The sequence below is a fragment of the Lepidochelys kempii genome, chromosome 21 (assembly GCF_965140285.1).
Source record: "Lepidochelys kempii isolate rLepKem1 chromosome 21, rLepKem1.hap1, whole genome shotgun sequence".
Taxonomy (NCBI): domain Eukaryota; kingdom Metazoa; phylum Chordata; order Testudines; family Cheloniidae; genus Lepidochelys; species Lepidochelys kempii.
Window position 1 is genome coordinate 9,856,819 of NC_136400.1, and position 27,143 is coordinate 9,883,961.

The 27,143-nt window shown below is 47.5% G+C and overlaps 3 protein-coding genes across 7 annotated transcripts in view; 1 reads left to right on the forward strand and 2 right to left on the reverse strand.

The window, feature by feature from the left end:
- ITPR3 (inositol 1,4,5-trisphosphate receptor type 3) overlaps nt 1-7,470 on the forward strand; it is an 81,554-nt gene extending 74,084 nt beyond the window's left edge. For 2 of the 3 annotated variants that reach the window (XM_073320289.2, XM_073320290.2), the window contains 7 exons: nt 376-568; nt 1,303-1,398; nt 2,127-2,251; nt 2,709-2,874; nt 3,842-4,002; nt 4,569-4,730; nt 5,774-7,470. In XM_073320289.2, coding sequence (XP_073176390.1) covers nt 376-568; nt 1,303-1,398; nt 2,127-2,251; nt 2,709-2,874; nt 3,842-4,002; nt 4,569-4,730; nt 5,774-5,842 — 972 coding nt within the window. In that variant the 3' untranslated portion in view covers nt 5,843-7,470. Of the gene's footprint in view, nt 1-375; nt 569-1,302; nt 1,399-2,126; nt 2,252-2,708; nt 2,875-3,841; nt 4,003-4,568; nt 4,731-5,773 lie in introns of those variants that run through there. The other variant, XR_012155855.2, reaches the window with a different exon arrangement.
- UQCC2 (ubiquinol-cytochrome c reductase complex assembly factor 2) lies at nt 7,357-15,225 on the reverse strand. The gene is made up of 4 exons (XM_073320292.2): nt 15,031-15,225; nt 8,808-8,882; nt 8,333-8,402; nt 7,357-7,545 (listed from the first exon to the last, which is right to left on the reverse strand). The coding sequence occupies exons 1-4, from the start codon at nt 15,166-15,168 to the stop codon at nt 7,448-7,450; spliced, it is 381 nt and encodes a 126-aa protein (XP_073176393.1). The 5' UTR covers nt 15,169-15,225; the 3' UTR covers nt 7,357-7,447.
- A 2,522-nt stretch (nt 15,226-17,747) lies between these two features.
- IP6K3 (inositol hexakisphosphate kinase 3) overlaps nt 17,748-27,143 on the reverse strand; it is a 40,022-nt gene continuing 30,626 nt past the window's right edge. For all 3 annotated transcript variants that reach the window (XM_073319895.1, XM_073319896.1, XM_073319897.2), the window contains exons 3-6: nt 23,383-23,590; nt 21,803-21,981; nt 20,945-21,120; nt 17,748-19,754 (exon numbers count right to left, since the gene is read on the reverse strand). In XM_073319895.1, coding sequence (XP_073175996.1) covers nt 19,278-19,754; nt 20,945-21,120; nt 21,803-21,981; nt 23,383-23,590 — 1,040 coding nt within the window. In that variant the 3' untranslated portion in view covers nt 17,748-19,277. The remainder of the gene's footprint in view (nt 19,755-20,944; nt 21,121-21,802; nt 21,982-23,382; nt 23,591-27,143) is intronic.

Genomic DNA, 27,143 nt, shown 5'->3' on the forward strand with positions numbered 1-27,143 from the left:
TCTGGGTCAGCTAGGAGGCAATGTGATCTACTGGTTAGAGCAAGGGATTGCAAGTCGGGACTCCTGGGTTCTATTTCTGGACTGACTGTTGTGTACAAGTCACTTCTGCCCAGATCCTCAAAGGTATTTAGGAACACAACTCCCATTGATTTCAGGAGGGGTTAGGTTTTTACCTCTTTGTTCTCAGTCTACTCACCAGTAAAATGGGGATGGTACTGAATGCCCCCTGTGAAATTTAGTTAGCATTTGTCGAGTACTCTGAGATCCTAGGCTACAAGGTGCTATAGAAAGGCCAGATGTTATCACAAAAAGCCCGCTGCTGCATTTCTGCCCTGGCTAATTAAACTCCACATGGGCATGCTTTGTCCATTTCAGCTCTTTGACTTGATCTACCGTGAGGAGACCTTGTTCAATGTCATCAAAAGCGTGACGCGGAACGGACGCTCCATCCTGCTGACCGCCCTCCTGGCTCTCATCCTCGTCTACCTCTTCTCCATTGTGGGTTTCCTCTTCCTGAAAGACGACTTCATCATGGAGGTGGATCGGCTGCCTGACAACAAGTCCAAAGGTCTCTCCACCTTGCCCTGCCACGCAGCAAGTGTGGGTTGTGGTGTGGTGGGCAGAGCAGGGGATAGGTAGCACTGGGTTCTCTTCCAGATTCTGCCATTGACTCCCTGCGGGACGTTGCACACAAGTCACTTACCATGCTGTCCCTCAGTTTTCCCATCTGTAAAATGGGGGAAATAATACCTCTTTCGCAAAGGAGATGTGAGACGTAGTGTGTTAAGGGTCAAAATCCTGGTCCCGCTGAGCTTCTGGGTGGTAGAGAATAAAGCAGCTCCCAGAGACTTCAGGGACCCAGCACTGCAATCTCTGGGCAGAGGAACCAGGAGCTTGGGGGTAAAAGGGAATGTGGTACTGTTTCTGGGCAGATGCAATGGAAGTTTCAGGACTGTAGCTGTCCTCTAAAGGCCCCCGCGTTTGAAAACTGAGCAGGGCTGAAAAGACCCCAGGACATCCATTCACAGGCTCAGTGGAAGTCTGGGCTCAGAATGTGCAGCTAGACAGTCCCATTCTTGTTGCCAGCAGGGCTCCGCGCTGACAGTGTGTCGGTGATGGAAGCTCTACGACTGAAGTTTGGGGGGGGAATCAGTGGGAATGGTGAACGATGAGGAGAAGGAACCCAAAAGAACCTTTCCCAAATAGCCTTTCAAGCTACAGCTAGGGGGCAGTGAAGGAGGGGCCCCAATAAGAGGAAAAATAAGTGGTACTCTGGCGATGACACAGTCTCTTGTGTTCCAGACGGCCCCTTGGGGATGCAAAGGAACATGGAGGCTTTTATGGAGTCGTGCAGTGGTGACAAAATTAGCTGCTCTGCAGTGCCTGATGTGCTGAGAGGTAAATATCTTACCCTGGTAGAAGCATTTAAGATAGAGGAGAGAGACTTCCCACCTTCCCAGCCTGTGCTCCTAGGTAGGAATCCCATTGAATTAATACAGAGGGGGTGGAAATCAGGACACAGGGCGAGGTGGTCCCCTCTCATTTGGCAGTCAGCCGGGCAAAATCCAGCCCCTTTAACAGAGTCACTTAGAAGCAGCCCACTATCTAACAAGGAGGTAAGCCATGTCCCTTCAGAGTGAAGGTGGCCCCAGCCTAACAAGGGTTGCATGGAGCAGCATGGGAAAGTAGGGATTTCAGAGGGAGCTCGAGTCACCAGAGCGGACAGGCTGGTTCTGCTCGACCCTTCCAAGTTACAAGTTAATATCATAGCATCAAGATGCTCGCCAAGTTCTAGCTCTCTTCCGCTGGACGAAGAGGGAATAACCATCTCCTCGTGTTGCAGCAAAATATTCTCCAAGGAGAGACCCCTCCAGCTAACTAGTGTGTAAAACACAGTTGCTGGAACATTGTTAGCCAGTCAGATTTTCTCTGGGCACATTCTGCTGCTGGCTCTGGTATATACCGTGACCACCTGCTTCCAGGAGATAAAAGTAAAAGGAGGAAAGAAAAGCCATTAGAGAGACTCCAGAGCCAGTGACCTAAGGCTTCTCTGTACTGCTTGGCTCCCTCCAGTGGGCTAATCTCTTTATCTGCTCTCTCCTGACTGGTTTATGCTTGTGTTCCAGATGATGATGAGGATAACTCAGAGCGTGCCTGCGACACGCTGCTCATGTGCATTGTCACTGTCCTGAATCACGGCCTGAGGAACGGAGGGGGCGTGGGTGACATTCTCAGGAAGCCATCCAAGGATGTGAGTTAACATGGCACTCTGGGCCAATTCCCTTTTCTTCTGCAGAGACCTGTCACGTTCACGGCTATATGTATGTCTCCCTCCCTCATCCCTGTACATGCTTCTGACACTGCCAGACCTATCCCCCGCCCCACTCATCTCTCCATTTACACGCTGACTTACCCCTCTAACTAATTTCTCATCTTTCCTTCATTACACACCTTACGCAATTATCTCTTCCATCCTCTATGCTTATGCCTCTTTCCATGCCACCATTCCTATCATCAATACTCCAAATTTCTTTCATGACGTGGAATTTAGATCTTAGCTCCTCAATTAACCTCCACCTACCTTGGCCTTAAGCCATTTCTCCGGCCATTGTAAGGAAGCAGCGTGATCTAATGACTATTAGAGCAAAGGGCTGGAAGGGAGAAGTACCATGTTTTGTTTATGGCTATTTTCCTTCTGTCCTTTGCAGGAGTCCTTGTTCCCTGCTCGGGTTATCTACGACCTCCTCTTCTTCTTCATTGTCATCATCATTGTCCTCAACCTTATCTTTGGTGTCATCATAGACACCTTTGCTGATCTGAGGAGTGAGAAGCAAAAGAAGGAAGAAATTCTTAAGACCACATGTTTCATATGTGGTGAGTGCCAGGGCAAAGAACATCACATGAACGCATGCACACCCCAGCCAAGATCCTCACAGGACTGAGCCCTTAACTTGTGTATTCCAGTAGCAGCTGTTTATTTTAAGAGTGTGAAGAGGGGAAAAATGGGAGTTGTCCTTTTTATGCTGCTTTATTATGTGTAAAGAAGACTTGATTTATTTTTTCACGTTTGTGTTAGAAATTCGGGTCTTGTTTATCCTAGAAGACTCCATGGATCACTGAAGAACTAGCAGCTTAGATAAAAGAAATGAAATGAACCTCATTAGTTGAGAGAGGAAATGATTTTTGTAATTCAAACTGTTGCTTTTGGTTAAATAAGCATTAACTAAAACACTCTAGAGTAATGTGTTCTTTGTGAAGGGTTTGTCACTTCTCCAAACCCTTAACTTCTGAGCTGAGAAAGCTCTCAGTCCTCATCTGAGTAATCCAAAAATCCTCCCAAAAAAAGGGGAGAGGGAGAAAACATAATTGACTTGCCTGATATTACTAAGAAAAAACATGAAGGGGGAAAAAAAACCTTCTCAGGCCACATTTGTGCATCAAAAAGCAAAACAAAAAAGGAAGCAAGCATTCCCCTTATTTTGGGAGGAGGGGGAATCAAAATGTAAATAATAAAAAAACAAGCACAACACCAACCCAATTCTTCCTTCTTTGCAGATCACTTTTAAGAGAGATCCACTGTGTGGTTTTTATGCTAGAAGTTTAGATTTGGTATACAGGAAATGTATTCAGTAGCACTTTAAACAGACGTGTTCTAAATACACAGCTAGGTAATTTGTCTAATATAAGTTGGGATGCTTATTGTGTGTTAAACACCGCCTAATTATTAAAAGCGCACTTTGAAATTCACACCTGGGATAGGACACAATTATCTGTTCTTCCTTTTACGCTTGTTTTTGGTGGGGTTTTTTTCAGTTCCTTTTTTCTCCACTGCCTCTCCCAGGTCTCGAAAGGGACAAGTTCGATAATAAGACTGTGTCCTTCGAGGAGCACATTAAATATGAGCACAACATGTGGAACTACCTGTACTTCATCGTGCTGGTGCGAGTAAAGAATAAGACTGACTACACAGGGCCCGAGAGTTACGTGGCACAAATGATTAAGGTGAGTGTTGCCTAAGACAGGGTGTCACACACAGTGAGAACGTGTCTCCCCCAAGGAAATAATTTTATTTGTTTTTAAACAATAACTTGTTGAGAAAACTTGTTTTCAAAGGAACACTTGGAATTATTTTTTTAAATTTTGTAAAAGCCTCTCACTTCTTCCTTGTATGGTTATTTCCAAGTTGGGCCCAGCTAACCAGGCATCATCTGTTGGCTATTTTATATTCAACTACCAGATATTCAGAGAAGCCAGGACTTAATGAAAAGCAGAACCGGGAGCAACCTAGTTATCATGAACTCAAGGCAGTGACAAAGGTTGGGGGAGGAAGGTATAGGAAAACCTTTGAACGTCCTACAGTCAAACTTACGGGATTGCTTTGTGCCTGGAAGTCTACAAAAAGAAACTGGGAAAATTACTGGGCTATTAATGAAAACCCTTAAAGGTACTGGGGAGCCCTTAGCACAGACAGGGTTTATAGGGCCAATTACCCAGTTCTTGTGAATTAGCACATATGCTCAAATCAGGCTCCCCCCCCACCCCGCCAACCTGAAGTTCTCATAATTCAGAACAAGAACCTGGACTGGTTCCCTCGGATGCGAGCCATGTCGTTGGTCAGCAATGAAGGGGAAGGGGAACAGAACGAGATCCGGAGTCTTCAAGACAAGCTCAACTCCACTATGAAGCTGGTGTCTCACCTCACTTCACAGCTGAATGAGCTGAAAGAGCAGGTATTATAGTTTAAACAGGGATGCTTCAGAATGGGGATGGCTTAATGGCAAAGCACAAATCCCAAGCAGTAGAGCAGGATCCAGAGTGACTGAAACACGTTTCTAGGGTCATATTCTGGCTAGGGTAGCATCCAAAGATGGCCCGAGTCCGAATCAATGGATGCAGCCTCAGGCAGACTTCCATAATCTGCACAGCTAGGGAAGGGAAAGAAAAGGTTTTAGCAACTCACTGAGTCAGGGGCACTTGGCCCAGGAGTTTCCCTTAATAGCTGAATTCCTCACCAGCTGCATGAGGACACAGCTAGACTCCCCCTCTGTCAGGAAAACTACACCTTAAAGCACAACTCTCTTGCCTTGGTCTCTCATCATATTATCTCCATAAGAACAGCTCTACTGGCTCCATCTAGCCCAGTATCCTGTCCCAGATACTTCAGATGGACTGAACAGAACAGGGCAATTTTGAGCGATCCAGCCCCAGCTTCTAGCAGTCAGAGATTTTGGGGTACCCAAAGCATGGGGTTTCGATGGACCTATCCTCCATGAACTTAGCTAATTATTTCTGAACCCAGTTATACCTTTGGCCTTCACAACATCCCCTGGAAACAAATTCCACAGGTTGAGTGTGGATTGTGTGAAGAAATACTTCCTTTGTTTGTTTTAAACATGCTGCCTGTTAATTTCAGTGGGTGACCCCTGGTTCTTGTGTTATGTGAAAGGTTAAATAACACTTCCTTAGATACTTTCTCCACATCATTCATGATTTTATAGACCTCCATCATATTCCCCCTTAGTCATCTCTTTTCTGAGATGAACATCCTAGTCTTTTTAATCTCTCCTCATATGGAGGCTGTTCCATAACCCAGGATGCAGTCCAGGGTAGGGCTTTCTTTGCCACCTGCTTAGCAGCATCCCTGGAAGTTGAAAGCCCTTGGAAGGTGTATGTTTGACCCCAGCCTAAAGGATGGGTCTCTTAGTGTGGCTAAAGGGGGAAAAGGAACAAGAACAGTCTTCCTGACTACATTGTGTCCTTATTTTAACTCTAGATGACAGAGCAAAGGAAGCGCAGACAGCGCATCGGTTTTGTGGATGCCCAGAACACCATGAATCACTGAGGCACACACAAAGCATCAGCTTTGCCAACCAACTAAATCCATGTTATCGGCTAACAAGGATGTTTTCACTGGCATCTGCGCATCGATCACATTTTCAGAAGCTGGACAAAAGCCTAGGTTACGGCTGTAAGGTTTCAACGCCAAACATTTTGCCCAGGAACCACTAACTTACCAGATTTCCCCACTGTACCTGGACCTGCAATTTATCCCAATGCCCTCAAAGGAAGGTAAATTATTTTGGACTTTGGTTCCTCATTGCAATAACTTTTTGTTCTTTAACATGAATTATCTTTCTTCATCTCCATGCACTACATTTTGGTGGCTACCCCCTTCCAGAGGCAATAGCATTAATATTGTTATTAGCAATTAGAGTTGCAATATTTAACTTATTCCAAGTAGTCAGTGGAAAGTCCATAGTAGATGTGGAACTTTGCAAGCCAGACATCTTGTTCACTGTACCTCACAACGCTGATTTTCCTCCATTTTAAGAATCCCATCTATCGCTGCGGCGCAGTAAACTCAACGAGATGTATTGATAGTACATTGCATCTGATGAGTAACAGCAAAGCTGTTGCTAGTATGACATAGTCTTTTATCTTCCATGGACAGACTTTATTTGCGCAGTAGTGGGAAACGGCAGGTTTACAGCAGTTCACTGTGAAGAGGTATTCTGTGTTTATTTTCATCTCTGATGTAATGTTTTACAAACTTTTTATTTTGTTGTTACTTAACTAATATGTAAATTGCCTTAACTAAGTTAACACAAAATTAAGTCATAGTAAAAGCTGAAATGAGGTCAAAGAACCTCTTCTCAACACTCTGTTATGAATTAATAATATTTATAATAGCATCCAGAGGCCTCGATCCTGATTAGGCAGGGTGCTGTGTGAATACAGGTCCCCATCCCAGAGGGGACTCAGTTCAGAAGATGGTGATGAGTGCAATAGACATACAAAGATCTCTTATTGCAGAACTACCATAAACACCACAGCTTGTCTGCTGAAGTTTTAGACTAGATCCTGCTGCAGGTTTCAGTTCATGCCAGGGGAAAACAGCAAGAGGCCATTCGTTCTTCCCCCTCCAAGGCACTGCACCAACACGGAGCAGTCCTCTGGCTCCCAGGAACAGACACTGATGCTGCTACTGAAGTATGCAGTAGCTTCTAAGGAAGATTGCAAATAGGCCTCAGTAGATGGAGTGATCAGATTTTGAACTTGGATCAATGACACTGAGAAGTAACATCCATTCTTAAACCACAGGATGTGCAAGAGAATGACAAGCGCACACAAGAATTTGTGAATACCTAGTCCGAAGAGGACCACCATAACAAGACTTTAGTGGCTTTGTTAAGATTATAATCATCCTAACAGGCACATCTACTCTGCCCCTGACTCTCTCATCTCAGTGTCTCATTTTCCATATAAACACACTGTCCCACACAATCAGTATACTCGTTCAGTCCCAGATTTTAGAACAACAAAAGGGAGAGCCCTCAGGCATAGTTCTGAATGCTATTGTTAAGAGGAATGATTGGCTTTATTCATCATGGCAATATACAGTGCTTTAGGAATATGTACGGGGGGGGGGGGGGGCTGGGGAGAGAGGTTATAACTTTGAGTCCTCTTCAACATTCTTGGCAGAGAACTTCTCTCGCAGTTTTTTCCATTTACCTTTTCTCATTTCCTCCATCTGTTTCCCGCTGTCTGCAATTGGGGGAAGAAGAGGGAAGGCAGAAAAGCGGATGAGATTTCTGTTTAACTGACTTCTCCAAACTTCAATCTAATGAGTTTGTATTTCAGTGCCTGGAGGCAAGTTTATTTTCTCATTCAAACAAACACAGGGGCAATCCTTGCCCTGCCCAACAACAAATAGTCAGGAACCCGAGCAGAGCAAAACTGCAACTGCACCTGATAAATACGCTGGCCAAGTGTAGTTGTGCATAGCAGCACTCGTTTTTCTCTAAAAGGCTTGCTGCTATTAGGGAAGATGTAAAGAGCAAAATTAAACCTTTGAGAAGACAGCTGAGAACTACTGAAACAAACTTGTTGAATTTTTTGCACTTTTAATACATATGGTGTGGCAGGCATAGAGTAAGTTTCTTCCCCGCAGCCCTGCTCCTGAACCTTAAGTATGACCTGAACAGACAATATCAGTGCAGCAAACCCAGGGGTTGATAAACCCTGTTACTTCTCCATATTTGTATGGAGGTCCCCTGAGGTTTTCTAGCCATGGGCACAGTAGTAGTACTTTTCACTTAACAATACTACCCACCCGGACTCCCCAAAACTAGGTGATATAGAGAACTGAAATCATAAGTGTTGTATCTTTTTCTTTAATGGGAAGGTATTGCTTTCAAGAAGTGCCACACCAAGGGCCCTGAGGAGTGAAATTCTGTTTATCCCTGGGACCAGGTACCAGCAATGCAAGCTACTCCTGTAAGCCTGAGTGGGGGAAGAGTAATCACAGACTAATCAAACAGGGCCTCGTTACCTGTTGCTAGGATCAGCTTGCATTCTTCCACTGTGACTCCAGTGAAGCTTGTATCTTTTAGGCGTGGATACTTCCCAAACAAAACAAAACAAAACAAGAATTTACTGACTCAACCAAACTCTTTCTCTGCTCCCTCCCCAAGCCAGTGCTTTGCTTATCCTTATCCATCTGCTAAATCCTAAGCACAACATTCCTGTTGAAATACTAGCAATGGCAAGAGTCATAGTGCCACCCTGTGGCCTTTAGGCTCCTCTCCAGGAAAGCTCGAACACAAATCAGTTTAGACAAGGTGGGAGCTGCTTCTGAAATGACTGAACTTTTCGAAGGCTTGAGCTGCTCAAAATGAGTTCAGCTTTGTTTTTCACAGCGAAGGTGCCGGACAGCACGTTTATTATAGGAGCACCCAAAAACCCCTATTCGATTTGTGGCCCCAGTGTGCTGTACAAACACGTGGTCCCTGGCCTGAAGAGCTCACCTTGTTTTTATAGAAATTGGTGTGGATTCTGACTAAACTTTCATACATTTGGTCACAGTTTGCAGGGTCAGCAATCTGAAAAGGAACAGAAACATTATGAAACTCTACAATAAATGCTTCTCCTTGTAAGTAACAGGCCACATGCAAAATGAGAAGAGGAGCACCTTAACAATGGAACAGAAGTGGCAGTATCCTGTAAAATTGCTAGAGGTTCAAGGATAAAAACTGTGTTCTCGCTCCTCCTGCTGGGCCTATACATGCAACCCTCTAGTAAAAATGATAAAACTCTGCTCATAAGGTTTTGCTGGATCAAATGTGAACAAAATATTCAATGGTAAAGAAATAGAGCTGGACAGTTTTCTCCTCATGCCCATCCACCATTACTGTAATGTGCAATAAAGGCTCCTTCACTCAAATAGCCTACCAGCCAGATTTTAAAAGGTGTCTTATTAATGAATTAGGGTAATCTGTCTGTTAAAAAAATTTCATTGCTATCAAAGCGTAGGTACATATCTGGTGGTCATCACCTGGGTGAATGTAGGTGGTGCCATTTTTCTATATCACATCGTGTTTAAACATTATTGGTCATCCAATCTGAAAAAATTATAAAAATCACAAAAAGGGCCATAACTTGAAAAAGCATAGTCTAATTTTGCTCAAAATTGGCAGAAAAATTCTAAATAATGCACAATGTACTCAGAAAGAGTACTGTTATGGAACGCTTGGGAACTATTTAGCTCTAAGTGATAGATTTTAGGTATTTTCCCACCCTTTTTTGCCTTTGGTTAAAGCAAAAGTCTGTAGTAACATGCCATCTTGTCATTATTTACAGAATGGACTGATCTGCAAATAGTCTTTCTGTCTATGACATTAGGCAGATAAGAAGACCCCTGGTGCCTAATTATAAAACATATTTTTGATGTTAACTGCTAGGCCAAAGTCTCATGCACGCATGGTGCTTGGTTCCTCATTAACTCTCTGGTTAGGTCAGGTTTGTCCATGCCATGAATTCAAAGTAATGGTCATAAATTTGTAAAGCCATCAACAAGCAGAGACATAGCTACCTCCTAGCCTGTCAGATATGTGACCAAGGCTAAATGTTTCACCTCCTTGCCCTGAAAACTGCTCACATGGTAGGTAATGGGAGTAGGCTTATAAATAACAGCATGCAGTTAGGTTACTGACTCACCACAGCTGATAGTCCACTCTTGTTATTGGGCTGGGCTCAAATCACTTGTTTGGTACAAAGCTAGCAGGGAAAATCAGCAGTGTTCACATAGGCCATATCTCACCAGCCTTCCCGTGATCTGACAAACACACAGTCCCAAACCCAATAAGCTGAGCATTATTAGACTTCCACAGTGCTTCTGCAAAGGGGTGCTGCTGTGAGCAAGAAAAGGAATGCCAACAGGTGCAAGAAACCACAGAGGCTGCAGTAACATTTCTGTTTAAAGGTAAACTATGCTAGTAGCAGGCTTTGGGTACCATGGGTGGTGAAAATTTGGGGTCATGGGGTTCTTGAGATACAGCTTTCCTCTCCTCCTGGCAAAGGACTTGTGCTTAATTTTAAAGTGCTCTAAGCTGCAAATGCAGAGCCAGACTGGTTTGAGAACTGGTATGCCAGACAGAGTGCTAGCATGACAGCTGAGGTACAATTTGGGGGTCATGGGTGATGAGAGCCTCCCCTTTCCTCTGACCTGGAGCACTCCAGCAGCGATTTAGTTGGAGGTATGAACAGCACTGATGCAGAGCTGAGCAGGGACTAAAGTGTGCTCAGTACATGCTATAGCCCCACCCCACATAAGTCAGGGACCTTAAGAGAATCACACACAGCCTGTACCATAGGAAATCTTCGTTCAATTTCCCTCTCTACCTGATGAGGAGAAGGGCTCTGAACAGGGAGTACCCTCAGTCTTTCCTATTGAAGCTGTTCCACTTTAATTCACTATTAACTGGGCCCAAGCAAGACTCAAACATGAGCAGCCCTCTCTAGCATGGTGGTTAGGGTCTGCTACTGGAATGCTAGCAACCCTAGTTTGATTCCCCCCTCTGCCTGAGGAGGAGCTGGGATCTGAACAGGGAGCTTCCCTCAGTCTTGCCAATTGAGGCAGTTCCACTTTAATTAACTATTCATTGGGCCAACTAAAAAGCTAGAATCATCACTCTATAGTCCCATGGCTAGGACTCTCGCCCAGAATGCAGGTGATCCCGGTTTGAGTCCTCTCTCTGCCCCTTAGAAGGGGTTTGAAGAGGGTTCTCCTCTCTCCCAGGTGACCAAGGTGGGGGGTCCTTGTTTAAATCCCCTCTCATTCACAGGAGCCATTGTCTTCCTGAGAAAGAAAGGGGGCTTGAATTAAGAACCACCCACCAGGTGGGGGGCAGAGGAGGGGCAGTCCCTGGGATGTGGGAGATCCATGTTCAAGCCCCTGGCAGAGGGGGGACTGGATCTCCCACAGCCTGGACAGGGGTCCGGGATAAGAGTGATTCATTTTTATTTTTTTTTACTCCTGTGCCCACTTCATTAAAAAAACAAAACAGCCTAGGTAGCAAATCCCTTAATGGCAGGAAGAGGTGGGAATTGAATCAGGGCCTCCAACACCACAGCTCAGTGCCATAACCACTGAACTAAGGAAGGCTTCTTATAGTTACCTCTTGCTTTGGCTCAATTAATAAAAGATGAAGAGCAAAATATACCTTACTTCAGTGATCAGGGCACTCACTTGAGAAACAGCAGATCCCGGGACTTCATGTCCTTTCTCATAAGGTAGAGGAGCAACTGAACTAGGAGAGGACCGTTGTCCTACTTTGTTATTCACCTAATACATTCATACAAAACATTCTACAGCCCTTCTAAGAATCATTACTGTTATTTAAGTACTTTTTCATTGTATTCAGAGCTACAAAGAAGACCATTACAGTTGTATCATGTGCACTTTCGACTTTATCTCTGGCTGAGAAAATAAATGTGTTTTATAATTAGAGGGTAGGGGTCTTATCTGCATAACTTCATAAAAATAGCACACAGAAAAACCTGCATAATATACTAAGCAAATTGGGAGAATTAAGAAGTGATTGTTCTTTCTCCACAGCATCAGGTAATGGCTGCTGTTGGAGGCAGGAAAAAGAGATAGTGAACTGTCAACACTAAGCCCTGGTCTACACTAGGACTTTAGGTCGAATTTAGCAGCGTTAAATCGATGTAAACCTGCACCTGTCCACCCGATGAAGCCCTTTATTTCGACTTAAAGGGCTCTTAAAATCGATTTCCTTACTCCACCCCTGACAAGTGGATTAGCGCTTAAATTGGCCTTGCCAGGTCGAATTTGGGGTACTGTGGACACAATTCGACGGTATTGGCCTCCGGGAGCTATCCCAGAGTGCTCCATTATGACTGCTCTGGACAGCACTCTCAACTCAGATGCACGATTGTTTGCCGTTGCTCTGACGCAGGGAGGGGCGACTGAAAACACGGCTTACAGGATTGGCTTACAGGGAATTAAAATCAACAAAGGGGGTGGCTTTACATCAAGGAGTATTTCAGGCAGGACTTCACGGAGGGTTCCAATAAGAAATGGTGCTCCTAAGTTACTGTTCTTATTGGAACAAGGAGGTTAGTCTGGCCTCTGATTGATACATGGCTAGATTTACCTCGCTGCACCTTCTGTGAGTGACTGCAGTGTGACCTAGAGGAATGAGTCCCCTAGACGGGGGGTGGGGGGTTGCAAATGAGTACAAAACAAATCTGGTCTATTTCTTGTTTTGATCCACTCCATCTATCTTTTACATCTTTGGCTGGCAGCAGATGGTGCAGAAGGACTGCATGCCATCCTCATCTCTTGCCTGCCCGGCAGAAGATGATGCAATAGGACTGCTAGCAATCCATATCACCTGCCTGCTCACCATAAGATGGTTCAATAGGACTGACTGCAGGACTAGAGAGAATGACCTGATCAAGTCACTCCAAATTTAGTCCCTGTGCCCATGTCTGCCCAGGCGCTCCTGATCGACCTCACAGAGGCGACCAGGAGCACCTCGGACATGACAATGACGACTACCAGTCCTATTGCACCATCTGCTGCCACAAGGCAATGGGTTGCTGCTGCTGTGTAGCAATGCAGTACCGCGTCTGCCAGCACCCAGGAGACATACGGTGACAGTGAGCTGAGCGGGCTCCATACTTGCCGTGGTATGGCATCTGCACAGGTAACTCAGGAAAAAAGGCGCGAAACGATTGTCTGCCCTGGCTTTCATGGAGGGAGGGAGGGAACGGGGGCCTGACGATATGTACCCAGAACCACCCGCGACAATGTTTTAGCCCCATCAGGCACTGAAATCTCAACCCACAATTCCAATGGGCAGCGGAGACTGCGGGAACTGTGGGATAGCCACCCACAGTGCAACGCTCCGGAAGTCGACTCTAGCCTCGGTACTGTGGAAGCACTCCGCCGAGTTAATGCACTTAGAGCATTTTCTGTGGGGGGACACACACTTGAATATATAAAACCGATTTCTAAAAAACGACTTCTATAAATTCAACCTTATTCCGTAGTGTAGACATACCCTCAGTATCACCATACTTGATCTCCAGACTAAGCACACTTTGTATCCAGACCTAAAATGACCCTGCCAGTATTTGAATGATGATAGCTACACTAGCTATTAAATGGGTAGTAGAAATAGCATTGGGAAAAAAAAACAGATGGCTGAAGGGATGTGTTGGGGATGGATGTAGGTGTAAAGGACCTGGGGAGGATCGCGGGGTGGGGGCTGTGAGGGGCAGGAGGGAGGCAATGACTGTAGACAGAGATGTAAGAGAAGAGGCAGTTGAAAGGGTGTGTATGAGGTACAGGTGTAGGGTGGGGGAGAGGGAGGCAGTGACTGCAGGCAGAGATGTAAGAGAAGAGGTGGTTGAAGGGGTGTGTATGGGGTACAGGTGTAAGCGGATGATGGAGGTGGCGGGGGCGCTGGGGGGGCTGCGAGGGGGAGCAGTGCCTGCAGGCAGAGATGTAAGAGAAGAGGTGGCTGAAGGGACGTGTATGGGGGACAGGTGTAAGGGGGTGACTGGGCGCTGGGGGGGCTGTGAGGGTCCAGGGGGGACAGGGGAGCTGTGGGGCAGTGGTTGTGAGCAGACGTGAAGGGGAGATAAGCTGGGGGTGGCTGGGGGGCTGCAGGGGGTGTGGGTATCAGGGAGTAGCTGGGGTGCTGGGGGGGGTCTGTGAGGGGCAGGGGAGATAAGTTGGGGGGGCTGCACGGGGTGTAGGTGTCAGGGAGTGGCTGGGGGGGGCTGGGGCAGGCTGTGGGGCAGCGGTTGTGAAGGGGAGATAAGCCGGGGGGGGCTACACGAGGTGTAGGTTCAGGGAGTAGCTGGGGCACTGGGGGTGGGGGGGGCGGGGGAGCTGTGGTTGTGAAGGGGAGATAAGCTGGGGATGGCTACACGGGGTGTAGGTGTCAGGGAGTAGCTGGGGGGGGCTGTGAGGGGCCGGGGGGGGGCAGGGGAGCTGTGGGGCAGTGGTTGTGAGCAGACGTGAAGGGGAGATAAGTTGGGGGTGGCTGGGGGGCTGCAGGGGGTGTGCACGGGGTGTAGGTGTCCGGGAGTAGCTGGGGGGGCTGTGAGGGGCAGGGGAGCTGTGGGGCAGTGGTTGTGAAGGGGAGATAAGCCGGGGGTGGCTGGGGAGCTGCAGGGGGTGAAGGTGTCAGGGAGTGCCTGGGGGCTGTGAGGGCCTGGGGGCTGTGAGGGCCGGGGGGGGCTGTGAGGGCCGGGGGGGGCTGTGAGGGCCGGGGGGGGGGCTGTGAGGGCAGTGGTTGTGAAGGGGAGAGAAGCCGGAGGGGGGCTGCACGGGGTGTAGGTGTCCGGGAGTAGCTGGGGGGGCTGTGAGGGGCAGGGGAGCTGTGGGGCAGTGGTTGTGAAGGGGAGAGAAGCCGGGGGTGGCTGGGGGGCTGCAGGGGGTGAAGGTGTCAGGGAGTGCCGGGGGGCTGTGAGGGCCGGGGGGCTGTGAGGGCCGGGGGGGGCTGGGGGGCAGTGGTTGTGAAGGGGAGAGAAGCCGGGGGTGGCTGGGGGGCTGCACGGGGTGTAGGTGCCCGGGAGTAGCTGGGGGGGGGGCTGCGAGGCGCGGGCCGTGGCTGTCTCCCCCCCAGGGCCCCAGCCCCGGCCCCCCCGGGCCCAAGCCCCGGCCCCCCGGGCCCAGCTGGGGGCGCGACCGCGCTCCCGCCCCGCGGCGCTCACCTGGGTGCTCTCCCCCTCCCGGAAGGCCTGGGCCACCCGCTGCCGCAGGAAGGTGCCCAGGTCCCGGCCCCGCTTGGTCTCTTCCACCGGCCACTCCTCGCAGAGCTTCAGAAACCGCCGATAGCGGGTGGCCGCCATCTCGGGACTGAGGCCCAGGCCCCCCCCCTGCCAGAGACGATTAACCGGTCACGTGACTCCGAACGTGCGAATGAGCCGGCGAATTGTTCAAAAGTACGGCGAGCGAGAGGGACCGGTCCGCACGCATGCGGAATCAGAGCGGCCGCTCGGCTCGTCTTCCGCCAGATGGCGCGTGCGCAGCACGGTCCAGCGAAGCCATGCGCTGCGGGCTGGAGCTGGGGGCAGCCGGAGGCGGATACGCATGCGCATAGAGCCTGACCCTGAGACGCAGCTTGAGCGCCCTGTGGCTGGCAGCGGGGAAGGCGGGGTGGAGGGGGCAGAGCCTGGGGCATGCGCCTGACCTGCCTCCAGCCAGCGTGCTGGATAGGGGCAGATCTGAGCGGGGAGGGGAATGTCTCCGTGCCTGGGAGCAGCACCAGCAGCTCAGGGACATGGGCTGCAGAGAATCACAGGGTTGGAAGGGACTTCAGGAGGTCATCTAGTCCAGCCCCCTGCTCAAAGCAGGACCGATCCCCTGATCCCTAAACTGGCCCCCCCGCAAGGATTGAACTCACAACCCTGGGTTTAGCAGGCCAATGCTCAAACCACTGAGCTCTCCCTCGAGAACTGGGGCAGCCAGGCTCCAACTAACGCCACAGCGCTTTGACCGGACCACCAAGCCCAGCGAGGCCCCTGCTTGTGAAAAAACAGCCCTGGGATGGTGAAAGAGCAGAAGGAAGTCAGGACCCCCTTTGCAATGCAGTTCTTAATCTACACTCTGAAGCCTATCATCCATTTGGTGTATACAGGGGTTCTCAAACTGGGGGTCGTGACCCCCCCTTAGGGTCACAAGGTTATTACGTGGGAGGTCACGAGCTTCCACCCCCAAACCCCGCTTCTCCTCCAGCATTTAGTATAGAGTTAAATATAAAAAATGTGTTTTAATTTATGGGGGGGTTACACTCAGAGGCTTGCTGTGTGAAAGGGGTCACTAATGCACGGGTTTATAACCTGTCATTTGAGAGAGACAAGGTAGTAGGTGAGGTCGTATCTTTTATTGGACCAGCTTCTGGGGGTGGAAGGTAAATCCTTTCAAGCTATACCGAAGTCTTCACTTTGTGTAGCTCGAAAGCTTGTACCTTCCTGTCCTGTCCTGTCCACCAACAGAAGTTGATCCAATAAAAGATATTACCTCACCCACTTCGTCGTCCTCATATCCTGGGACTAACATGCCTGCAATAACAGTGTGTTTTGAAAGGCGGCTGCTGAACGGTGTTGCTTTGCCCTGTCATTTAACAGCCTGCTGCCTACTCTGCCACGTACAAGGCTTTCTGCCACTGACAAAGGGATCTGGTTTCTGCTGTGCTGCAAACATGTCCATGCCAGGCTACCGACTGCGCGGCACAGAATAGCTAATGTCAAGCGCACTTTCTGGCCATTTTAAAAGCATAGAAAGGCGTATCCATTTCTCCATCTCCACTCCCAGCTAGCAAGGTTGTACTCTAAATCAGAGGCATACCTCGTGCCAGACGGAAGGCTAAATCCTGCCCTGTGCTACTGCATAAAGAGGAAAAGGACGAGTAGGGAACCTCTTACCCCTTTGCAAGTAGCAGTGAAGCCTGTCTCCTGCTTAGAGAAACGCAGGGGCTTTCACAGCATGTAACCAAACTTTCTTGGCCTGTTCCATCAGTCCTAGAGGAGTTCTATTTACAGCATTTAGACACTGCCTTCAGCTGCACACCAGCAGGAGCCCCTAATGCATTGGAAAGCAAGGACATGGCCCTGCCTCCTCTTGGGTGTCTTGCATTTAGGGGGCTCCTGGAGAGAGCAGTCCCTATGCTTCACAGTCTGCAGTTGTGCTACTTATGGCCTCCACCCTTCTTGCGCACCTACAGAGCAGCAGGGCTATAGTTTATATCCAGCAGGAAGCTCTGGCTAGGGTGCACACTCCTCCTTTTCAGAGGAGCAATCGAACACCACAACCCAACCCCTCACCCTCAGCCCTTCCTGATCCCCTCCTGTGGCAGCCAGGACAGGAGGTAGGCCTGAGTTTGTCTCCTCACACTCTTTACTACAACTGCAGAGTTATAGCACTCTTGAAGACCAGCACAAGGGTGCATTGATCTATCCAGGTAAACAATAAGTAATGAGGGAATATTTTCCCTTTTGGAGGGTTGTATGTCAGTATTAGCAGAATGAGGATGCTCAGCAAGAAAAGAGCTAAATGTTCATCTTAGAAAAGGGCAATGTCTGGGCAAAGCTGGAAAGTGAACATAAGAACGGCCCTACTGGGTCAGACCAAAGGTCCATCTAGCCCAGTATCCTGTCTTCCAACAGTGGCCAATGCCAGGTGCCCCAGAGGCAATGAACAGAACAGGTAATCATCGAGTGATCTATTCTAAAGTACTGCTAGGATCACATATGTACAATTTGGGCCAAAGCAGTTAGTGGTTTGGCACCTTGACTGCTCAAGTGGGGCTACTGTGGCTCTTTGTGGTCATCTGAGATTGTATGCTAGGAACATGCAGTGTCGAGAACCACTTCCATTAAAGAACTTGATTTCACCCTGCCTAAGTAAAACATACAAGCCAGCCAGACGATTGAATTTGCCAGCCATAATTTATGGATATTCACCAGCTGCATGCAATAAAGTACACCTGAAAGGGTTTCTCTTAAGGGGATATTTAAACCTGTGAAAAGAATGGTTCTTTTAAAGCAATCAGTGCTAAACACAACCCAACTTCAGGTGGCACCGGAAGTGAGGAAAAGAAGTGGACAACAATAAGTGACAGTGACCTGGACAATTTTATTTACACTTCAGCTCCCCAGTAATTGCACTTTGTATCTCTGTTCTTGACTTAAGGACATTCTAACAGGTTTCCCATATTGCACAGGAAGGAATTGGTTATATTGGTTGTTCCGTATTCTTATCTGCCCACAAATATTGTAAGCATTTTGTTAAATTTTCCCAATTGTGTGTTCTCCAAACACACACATGCACACACTCACGCACACATACACAGTTCAAAAAAAAAATGACCCTAAATGTCCAGTTCCTGACTCAGAGGGCCGGTCCAAACATGGAGTTATTCCGGAATAACTATTTTGCACTTTGGAAGTGGATTAAGCTAAGCCAGAAAAAGGCACTCTTATTCCAGAATACAAGCACCCACACACGGAGTTATTTCGGAACAGCTGTTCCACTTTGAATTCACACTGTACCTTATTCTGGAATAAGTTTCATGCACAGGCAAGCCTTATGTCACACTACCAGGTCCTGATGAGAATCCTTTCATGACCAGTATCTCACCTAATCGGCACTCTTGACATCAGTATCAGACAGACTCAGCACTCTCTGATATATCTGGCTCCTTTCCATCCCCTCCTTCAGAAAACTCCTTAGTCTGCCCCCTTATTCTTCCAGGGCATATTAAGTACTTGTACGATTCTGTTTGTGCTTTGTAGCATCCTCACTCATGCCTTGGGACTATAAATTCCTTACACCAAGGACCTCTTAAACATAGCACCTCTTATATAGCACCACATATACCGTGTATATATATATATACACACCGTACTGAGGGCTTCACACATTATCACAGTCTTAAAAGTGCCAGGTGTTTGGGGCGTGAAGATCAGAAAGTGCAATTGTCTTCTGTTTGTGTCATTGAATGTCCTTGGCCCATCATGTTGAGCTTGGGTTGAAAGTAATGCTGCAACTTGTTAAGACCTGCCAACACCTCTTAATAGTCTTTCAACTGCATGGTCTTTGCTTAGCGTTCTTGGCTTTGCAGGTGATATGGAGGTGAGCAGGCCCTATGTTAATTTTAAGATTCTTTCAGGTAATGCTTTCCTCTTGCTCTCAAACAAATCAAGGACAGCAGTAAAAGAAGAAAGGAAAATAAATCTTTAGCGAGATCACAGACACGATGGATTCTTTTCAATCCTTTGCTTTTACAGTTCGATTGGGTAATGGCATGTAGCATCTTCTGCGCTTTCCTAGCAAGGCACCAATGCTCTCATTCCAAACAGTACACAGGATGTTCAAAAGCCGGGAGGGGCCCCATGCATAGGCAGTCCCTTCCTGGGATATTTATCACCACAAAGTCCATGCTGTGTCACAGCATTTGTCATTCTCCTTCTCTGGTATTCTCAAGAATTTTGACAAGATTTTCTAGCCCGAAAATATAGCCATGGTCTGGCCCGTCGTAGATGGTATGATTATACTTTGAACCTTTATAAGTGGTGTGAGCAAAATCTATCATGCGGACGTCAACTTTGGGGTAACCCGTCCCATGTGGCATGGTGCGGTTTATGTTCTGAAAACACCCCTGAGGATGGTTGTCTAAGGTTTCTTTATTCTCCTTTGGTTCCTGTCCATCATAGATGATGAGAAGGGAGCTGGAGTAGAATCGATAGGAACTCTGGCTTTTGATGACTGAAAGCAGAGCCTTTAGCTGTGACACAATGGGTTCTAAAACATCTGTTCTGAGACGGTTACCATTGTGAAGGAACTGGTAGAGGGCCTGTCTGAAGCCATCAGGTGACAGTTTCCTTCCATAATACTTGTCTTTGCAGAGAAATTGGCCAGTATCTGCTTGGTAAACCTTGAATAAAAAGAACAATAATCCAGATTGTCTCTCTCTCAAATTATTGCACCTTCGAAACATCCTGCATGTAAGTAATCCAGCTAGTTCGACAGAAGGAAAAGCACATAGTTTAGAGTTAATCTAAAATGAAAGGGTCCACAATCAAGCTGGTACATGAGATGCTTAGTTCCTCTCCAGTCTCAACAGCATACGGCAATTTATGCAGCAGGCCGCTAACTGAATCTAAAACCGTGTCTACATGGGAGGTTTAAGCTACTGCTATCCAGCCACTGGGATAGCTGCACTGGTACAAACCCCTAGTGTAGGCAGGCTATAAGCTGCAGTTTGCACTGGTGCAATTTACCCCTGCCTGAAATGGGTATAAGATGCATAGGGGAAAATAGTGATTTATAGCAACTTACCCCCATCTACACTAAGGGTTTGCACGAGTGCAGCAAAACCAGTATCTGAAACTGGGATAAACAACCACTGTAGACAAGGCCTTAATAAAGGTGCCGCCCTCAGCTGGTAATGCACAGTGCTATAGTCTTATTTTCCAAAGCACAGAAATAAAGAATGACAAGGAAATCTAGACAGGAATATTGACACGATCAAGATCTGGGAGTGGATACAGAATTAGCTTCCATACCACATGTAATTTAAAGGATAATCAGTTCAGTATCAGAACGCTGAAGACCGGAGAGGAACCTACTTGACGCTAGCTATTTATAGTGCTATATATGTGTTTTAATCATAATAATTATCCCGCAGACACAGCAGAGCAATGTTCTAAATCTTCACAGAGGCATAAGTGAAACAAATTTATGCTTTCAGTATCTTGCAGGAAGGGGCGACAATTTCAGTCATGAAGAGCCGTAATATTTAGCACAAAAAGGGTGTCTGGTATTTGCACTGACTAGACTAGACAGCTCCTAGAAATGAATGAGCATGGAAAGTTTATGTTCCTCTTTCTTCCAGCTTCCAGTCCTGACTAACACTGAACAGCGTAGGCAGAGAATCAGGGCAATGTATGTGTCTAGGGCCAGATATATAGCTGGTGTAAAATGGGATAGCTCAACTGAGATAAAGAATGAAGATATGGCAGTTTATACCAGCTGAGAATCTGGCCCTTAGAGTTTATTAAGTGGTAACTCCTTGTGCTTGTTTTGAAGAACAGAAATATTGAAGGGCTCAAGAGGCCACCCTACCTGCATTCCGCAGATGCGAACTCCAAGAGATCCAGAAGTGCTCTGTTCACACTTCTTTATGTGGCGTGCTTTCTTCTCTTCTGATGCATCATCTCCATGCTGCCTGGTTCCCATCTTTAAGTCCAGAATGCAGGGATATTGATACTTTGACACCACGTTTTCAAGCAACAGAAACTCTGGACACATGAGTTAAGGAGACTTATTATTAAATGTACAACTGAAATAGGTCTTAAATCAGGGGTGGCTCTGTGCATCCTCTGAAGTTCACCATAATCATTCACAATTGTAATGAGACTTTGCAATCCACCTTTACCAGCACTCATCGTGGCTACTGGCCTCTTGTCGCCAGTTTCAGCCAACTTATTCTAAGTGCAATATCACCAGGTAAATTATCAATGGCTCAGTTCTCTAGTGTGGATGCAGCTCAGAGCTGTCAATCCAACACTTTTCATCAACACTGAAGTCACTCACGTCTGTTGGTGGCAGGGTTAAACGGCATTGATCACATGACCGGTGATCAAATGACATGTCTTACGAAGGAGAAAAGCTGTTGCTGCTTTGATCCCTTTACGTGAAGGGCTCCCTTGACTTTGGATGGCCACCCTTTGAGGTGGGGTTTCTTTTAAACACTGAGAGGCTCCAGAATGCAGTTAATTACATTGTGTTCATGCCCAAGGGCTCTGGGGCCTGTTATAACCTACACATAAAAATGTTTCATTGATTACGCTTGTGATCCATTATTAGCAGCCAATATACACACTATAAACTCTCCATCAGAAGGCTGGTCTTTCCCCCCGCAGCATCACCGCTATGCAATAAGCAAAGTGCAGCAAGAACGGCGGGAATGAAAAAGGATACGATGTAGTTTGTTCTCATCAAGTTTGGAGGACATGCGGTTCAGGTGCAGTTGGTGGCAGTGCAGTGCCCAGGGATTATAGCTCTTTCTTTCTGGCTGGTTCCCATTTGTATCCTCCATGAGCGAAGAGATGGCCGTGTGGTACTGAAGTTCCGTCCTAAAGAGTGCCTTCCCTGGGCAGCTAGACAAAGTACACCAAAGCAGCAAATCTGGTTTGTAAGCTCCGAGAAAAGAAGCTGGCTTTTCCCCTCCTTTTGCAGAGTACGAAACCCGATATGGGAAATTTTCAGGGCCCCTCAGGGAAATAAGCATTCATCCTGGCTAACCTGCAGGGATCCTTTGCTACCGAACCAAAGTCCTTTTCAGGAAGTTAGGCGGTTGCTTGGTGCCAATATTTTTTCACTGCAATTTTAAAGCGAGTTTGGCTTCTGTGAAAGGGCCCAGATTCATTGCACGGAAGCCTGGGATCTCCATTTATCCCCTTAACAGGGGCAGCATAGACAAACTGCCTGCCAACGTGCCTTATCTGTGGGTTAGAGGGACCACCTCTGATGGGGAGAGTGGATTCGTTTTCCCTGTATATTCAGCCCTTGGTCTCATCCATCTTATGGGTATGATTCCTCTCTCATCGAGGTCAGTGGCAAAACTCCCACTGGCTTTAATGGGAGCTGAATCGTACCCCTAAACGATAGCTGAGCTGGGTCTGTTTTGAACCAGTTAGAGTGAATGATCCTGCGTCTCACTGAAAACATTTGAGAATGTAAAAGGTCAAGGCAGGTCTCCCCTGCAATTCTAGCAGAGCAACTGTTCAGAGCTCCATTGAGTGCTGTAGACATAAGCCAGCATTGGGGGTGGTCCAGAGCTGCTCCATGCAAGGAGACTATCAGGAGGTATTCTTATGAGTGTAAAGGCTGCACACGTACCCTTTACAGCCTTTTACAGGGTGCAGCTCACTGTCCTTTGTGCAGCTTTTGTCACTGTTGAGCTTCTCTGGGCAGTGATTGCGGGCCACGGGGCACAGCCATGGCCTCACTTCCTTCCTGCTGCTTTGGGGCACCCTGCAACCTGGCAGAGGAGGTGAAAAGCATCCCCTGCTCTCTCCAGAATTCAGGGACTGCAATTCTGCCTGTTGGCAAGTGGAGATCAAATAAGAGGTGTTTGTGAAAAAGATGCAAATCCTGGTCACAATCACCTAGGTGTCAATCAGGAGTGACTCCACTAGTCAGTAGAATCGCTCCAGATTGGCACCTGTGTAAGTGACATCAGAATCTGGCCTATTGTTTTGGGGGATTACGGGGAGAGAACGCCGCTGAAGCCAATGGCTGGATTCTGATCTAATTTACACTGCAGTAAATCAGGAGTCACTCCACTGGAGTTACACCGTTGCAAAACCAGAGCAAGATCCGATGCCGGCCCATTATTTGTTTGGAATATTCCTATGCCAAACATAAGCATACCACACACCTGGGCTTCGTGCCTAGAAGGCACAGACTATAAATGCGATCAGTCTTGTATTCGGCTCAGATTGCAAGCAGAGCTTCTGCTGCTTCAGAGCCCCTCGACTCATGCATGGGGCACCCACCTGTCTTTGATGGTCTTTGGGAAAGGTGTCTGACTCCATTCGACAAACAAGCGCTCACTGCTGGTGGTTGACGTCCGCTTGATCTCCTGCCATAACATCACCGAATGCTCCTTATCCAAGGAGCTGCAGTTGTCGGTCGGCAGGCTGGGGCTGGCTATCAGGCCTACGTTCCCCAAGCTGTCCTTTCTGAGGCACACCGAGATGATACCTACAAAAGGAGGGAGGATTGTGTGAATGTGGCAAAAATGTCCCTCTCAGGCGACGGGTTGACCTGCACAGAGCCATTACAGACCAGTCGTTGCTTGCATTATTATCCCACTCTGTTCAAGGTGCTTGTATCAGAACTTTGATACTTTAGCAGTGCACTTACCCAGGGATAGAATCATAGAATCATAGAATATCAGGGTTGGAAGGGACCCCAGAAGGTCATCTAGTCCAACCCCCTGCTCGAAGCAGGACCAATTCCCAGTTAAATCATCCCAGCCAGGGCTTTGTCAAGCCTGACCTTAAAAACCTCTAAGGAAGGAGATTCTACCACCTCCCTAGGTAACGCATTCCAGTGTTTCACCACCCTCTTAGTGAAAAAGTTTTTCCTAATATCCAATCTAAACCTCCCCCACTGCAACTTGAGACCATTACTCCTCGTTCTGTCATCTGCTACCATTGAGAACAGTCTAGAGCCATCCTCTTTGGAACCCCCTTTCAGGTAGTTGAAAGCAGCTATCAAATCCCCCCTCATTCTTCTCTTCTGCAGGCTAAACAATCCCAGCTCCCTCAGCCTCTCCTCATAACTCATGTGTTCCAGACCCCTAATCATTTTTGTTGCCCTTCGCTGGACTCTCTCTAATTTATCCACATCCTTCTTGAAGTGTGGGGCCCAAAACTGGACACAGTACTACAGATGAGGCCTCACCAATGTCGAATAGAGGGGAACGATCACGTCCCTCGATCTGCTTGCTATGCCCCTACTTATACATCCCAAAATGCCATTGGCCTTCTTGGCAACAAGGGCACACTGCTGACTCATATCCAGCTTCTCGTCCACTGTCACCCCTAGGTCCTTTTCCGCAGAACTGCTGCCTAGCCATTCGGTCCCTAGTCTGTAGCTGTGCATTGGGTTCTTCCGTCCTAAGTACAGGACCCTGCACTTATCCTTATTGAACCTCATCAGATTTCTTTTGGCCCAATCCTCCAATTTGTCTAGGTCCTTCTGTATCCTATCCCTCCCCTCCAGCGTATCTACCACTCCTCCCAGTTTAGTAGCATCCGCAAATTTGCTGAGAGTGCAATCCACACCATCCTCCAGATCATTTATGAAGATATTGAACAAAACCGGCCCCAGGACCGACCCTTGGGGCACTCCACTTGATACCGGCTGCCAACTAGACATGGAGCCATTGATCACTACCCGTTGAGCCCGACAATCTAGCCAGCTTTCTACCCACCTTATAGATAGCTTAGTGCTCTAGCAACTGCTGAAATCAGACCCTCTGCCCTGTAAATGTAAGCAGTCCCTGAGCCTCTGGAAAATAGCTGCAGGCTTTTTAGATGCTCCTTTCTCTTCCCCAGGTACTACCATTCCATCCAACCCCCACCTTCCTGCCTCACATGGAAGCTGTCCTGTACATCATGTTCTTTGCATTCTCCACTCCACCCTGGGCATTCATTCTTTCCAAGCTACGTAACAGCTAAACCAACAGGGGCCAGACGCAGGATTCTAGAGGGCTTGGCTCGCTGACAAGGAGCCATTCAGGTCTCTCGCTCTTGAGCAGTTTTCCAGCAGCAGGGAACAAAATGAGGGTCGGAAGGGAGAGGGAAATCCGTGAAACAAATGTCAGTCTGCACGACAGCACGGGAGCTTAGAAGAGCCACGGCTGCAGGAAAAGTGCTGCACTGGCATAAGGAGTTTCAGTAAAGCCCAGGTCGGGAAGTGCCTATTGCAATGATTCCACGGCCACACAGGACTTCATGGTCATCAGCATGGACAGAACTAAGGAATTTCTGCTCCAAAGTAATAGGTCTTCAGCATTAAGTCAGACCCATTGCCTGTACCAGCATTATGGTCTTGTGGTCTCCAAGGGTTCTCCATGCAGTGGCATCTGAGCAGGTTCAACATTCTGTCCAGGAGAGGCAGACAGAACTCTGGGCGAGGAGACTACAGTTCCAGGCCCAGCTCTGCCTTGACTCAGTGTCAATTGTAGCCTCTAATTTTGGATACCCGGGCTTTTGGGAAGCCCAATTTGAGACATCTTGGGCTTGGTTTTCAGCAAGGTTGAGCCCCTCGCTTGCTGCTGAAGCCTCCCTGTGCTTCAGCTTCCCCACATGGCAACAAAGACACTCTTCTAAGGCACAGTGAGCTCTGCCAATGAAAAGTCCCATACAAGTGCCATGCAGAACTATTATATATCCATCCATGAATACGTTACGTAGTCAAATAGCTTTGTTGACCGAAAGATTTCTCGCTCATTTCTGCAGTTTTCCCCATTGCTCTGAGCCAAACTCATCTCTAATGTAACTCCACTGAAGTCAGTCTTCAGATTTCTTATAAATGGCCAATGGCATTTTTAGTGACCGCAAAAAAGAAAAAACACTACCATTGAAAAATACAGAGGAAGACTGACTACTTAGAAAGCTGGCCTTGAATAGTTTTATCAGATTATTTTAGAAACAAGAGCAAGCGTAACAGTATCTTAGCAAAAAGAACAGGAGTACTTGTGGCACCTTAGAGACTAACAAATTTATTTGAGCATAACACAATACAGACTAACACGGCTGCTACTCTGAAAAGTATCTTAGCAGCGTGACCTATTTTATCACCCTTTGCACTGTAACAAACTGTATCACCCTTTGCACTGTTGAAGTTAAAGGATAGCCTGGTGACTTAGAGCCTTCCAAATTCCAAAAGGTTTGTGGGGGTTTTTGTAGGCAGCAGCATGAAATCTATCAGTGGCTGTGGAATTAGCCAATAATGCCCCAGCTGGAGGACATTCTTCCGATTGCAAACTAAGGAAAATACACAGGGCCAGTTCTGCTAAAGCGTGTGTGCGGGTCTGAACACTGGCCCACAGTAATTACCTTTGTGTGTATCAGCTATGCTGGCCTGGGCTTGTCCTTCCAATGCACTGTATGGTTTATTCCCTAGGAGTTAAAGACCATCAGGAATTGAAGACTGCCTCTGCAACCACTCCATACTTTGCCATGGAGGGGGGGATGGGGGGGAACAGAAGAGAACACTAATTGGATACATACCTCTCTCTTGCTTGACTTACGAAAGCTTGGAGTGCTAACCATTAGGCACCATCCTTGAATATTCAAAACATCCCCCAGTATTTTAGCTGTGCAACTTCCATTGACTTTAATAGGTATCAGATGGCTGAACCTTTCTGCCATGCAACCTTTTACATATCTACCCTTCTCTTAGCAAAGTTTTACAACAGGGACCCTTGCCTCAGCGCTTCAAATGACAAATGACTCATGGGCATGGCTTGTATTCGAGGCAGCTATCCCCTTTCAGGGAAAGGTTGATTGCAGTGGTCCCCTTGCTAAGAACAGCCCTGATTTGACAGGGAGGACTCCTCTGTCAATTCCTTGTGAACTTCCTCACAGCAGCGCCAGCCCAGAGTCCAGCAGTACAGGCATTGTCAGAGCATTGCCCTTTCAATATTAGACAGGATTCCAGCCACGTGAGCTTCTCACAGCAGTGCCTGGTCATTTCCAACTCCCACAATGGTAACCACAGTCCAAAGCAGCTTGTAACAATG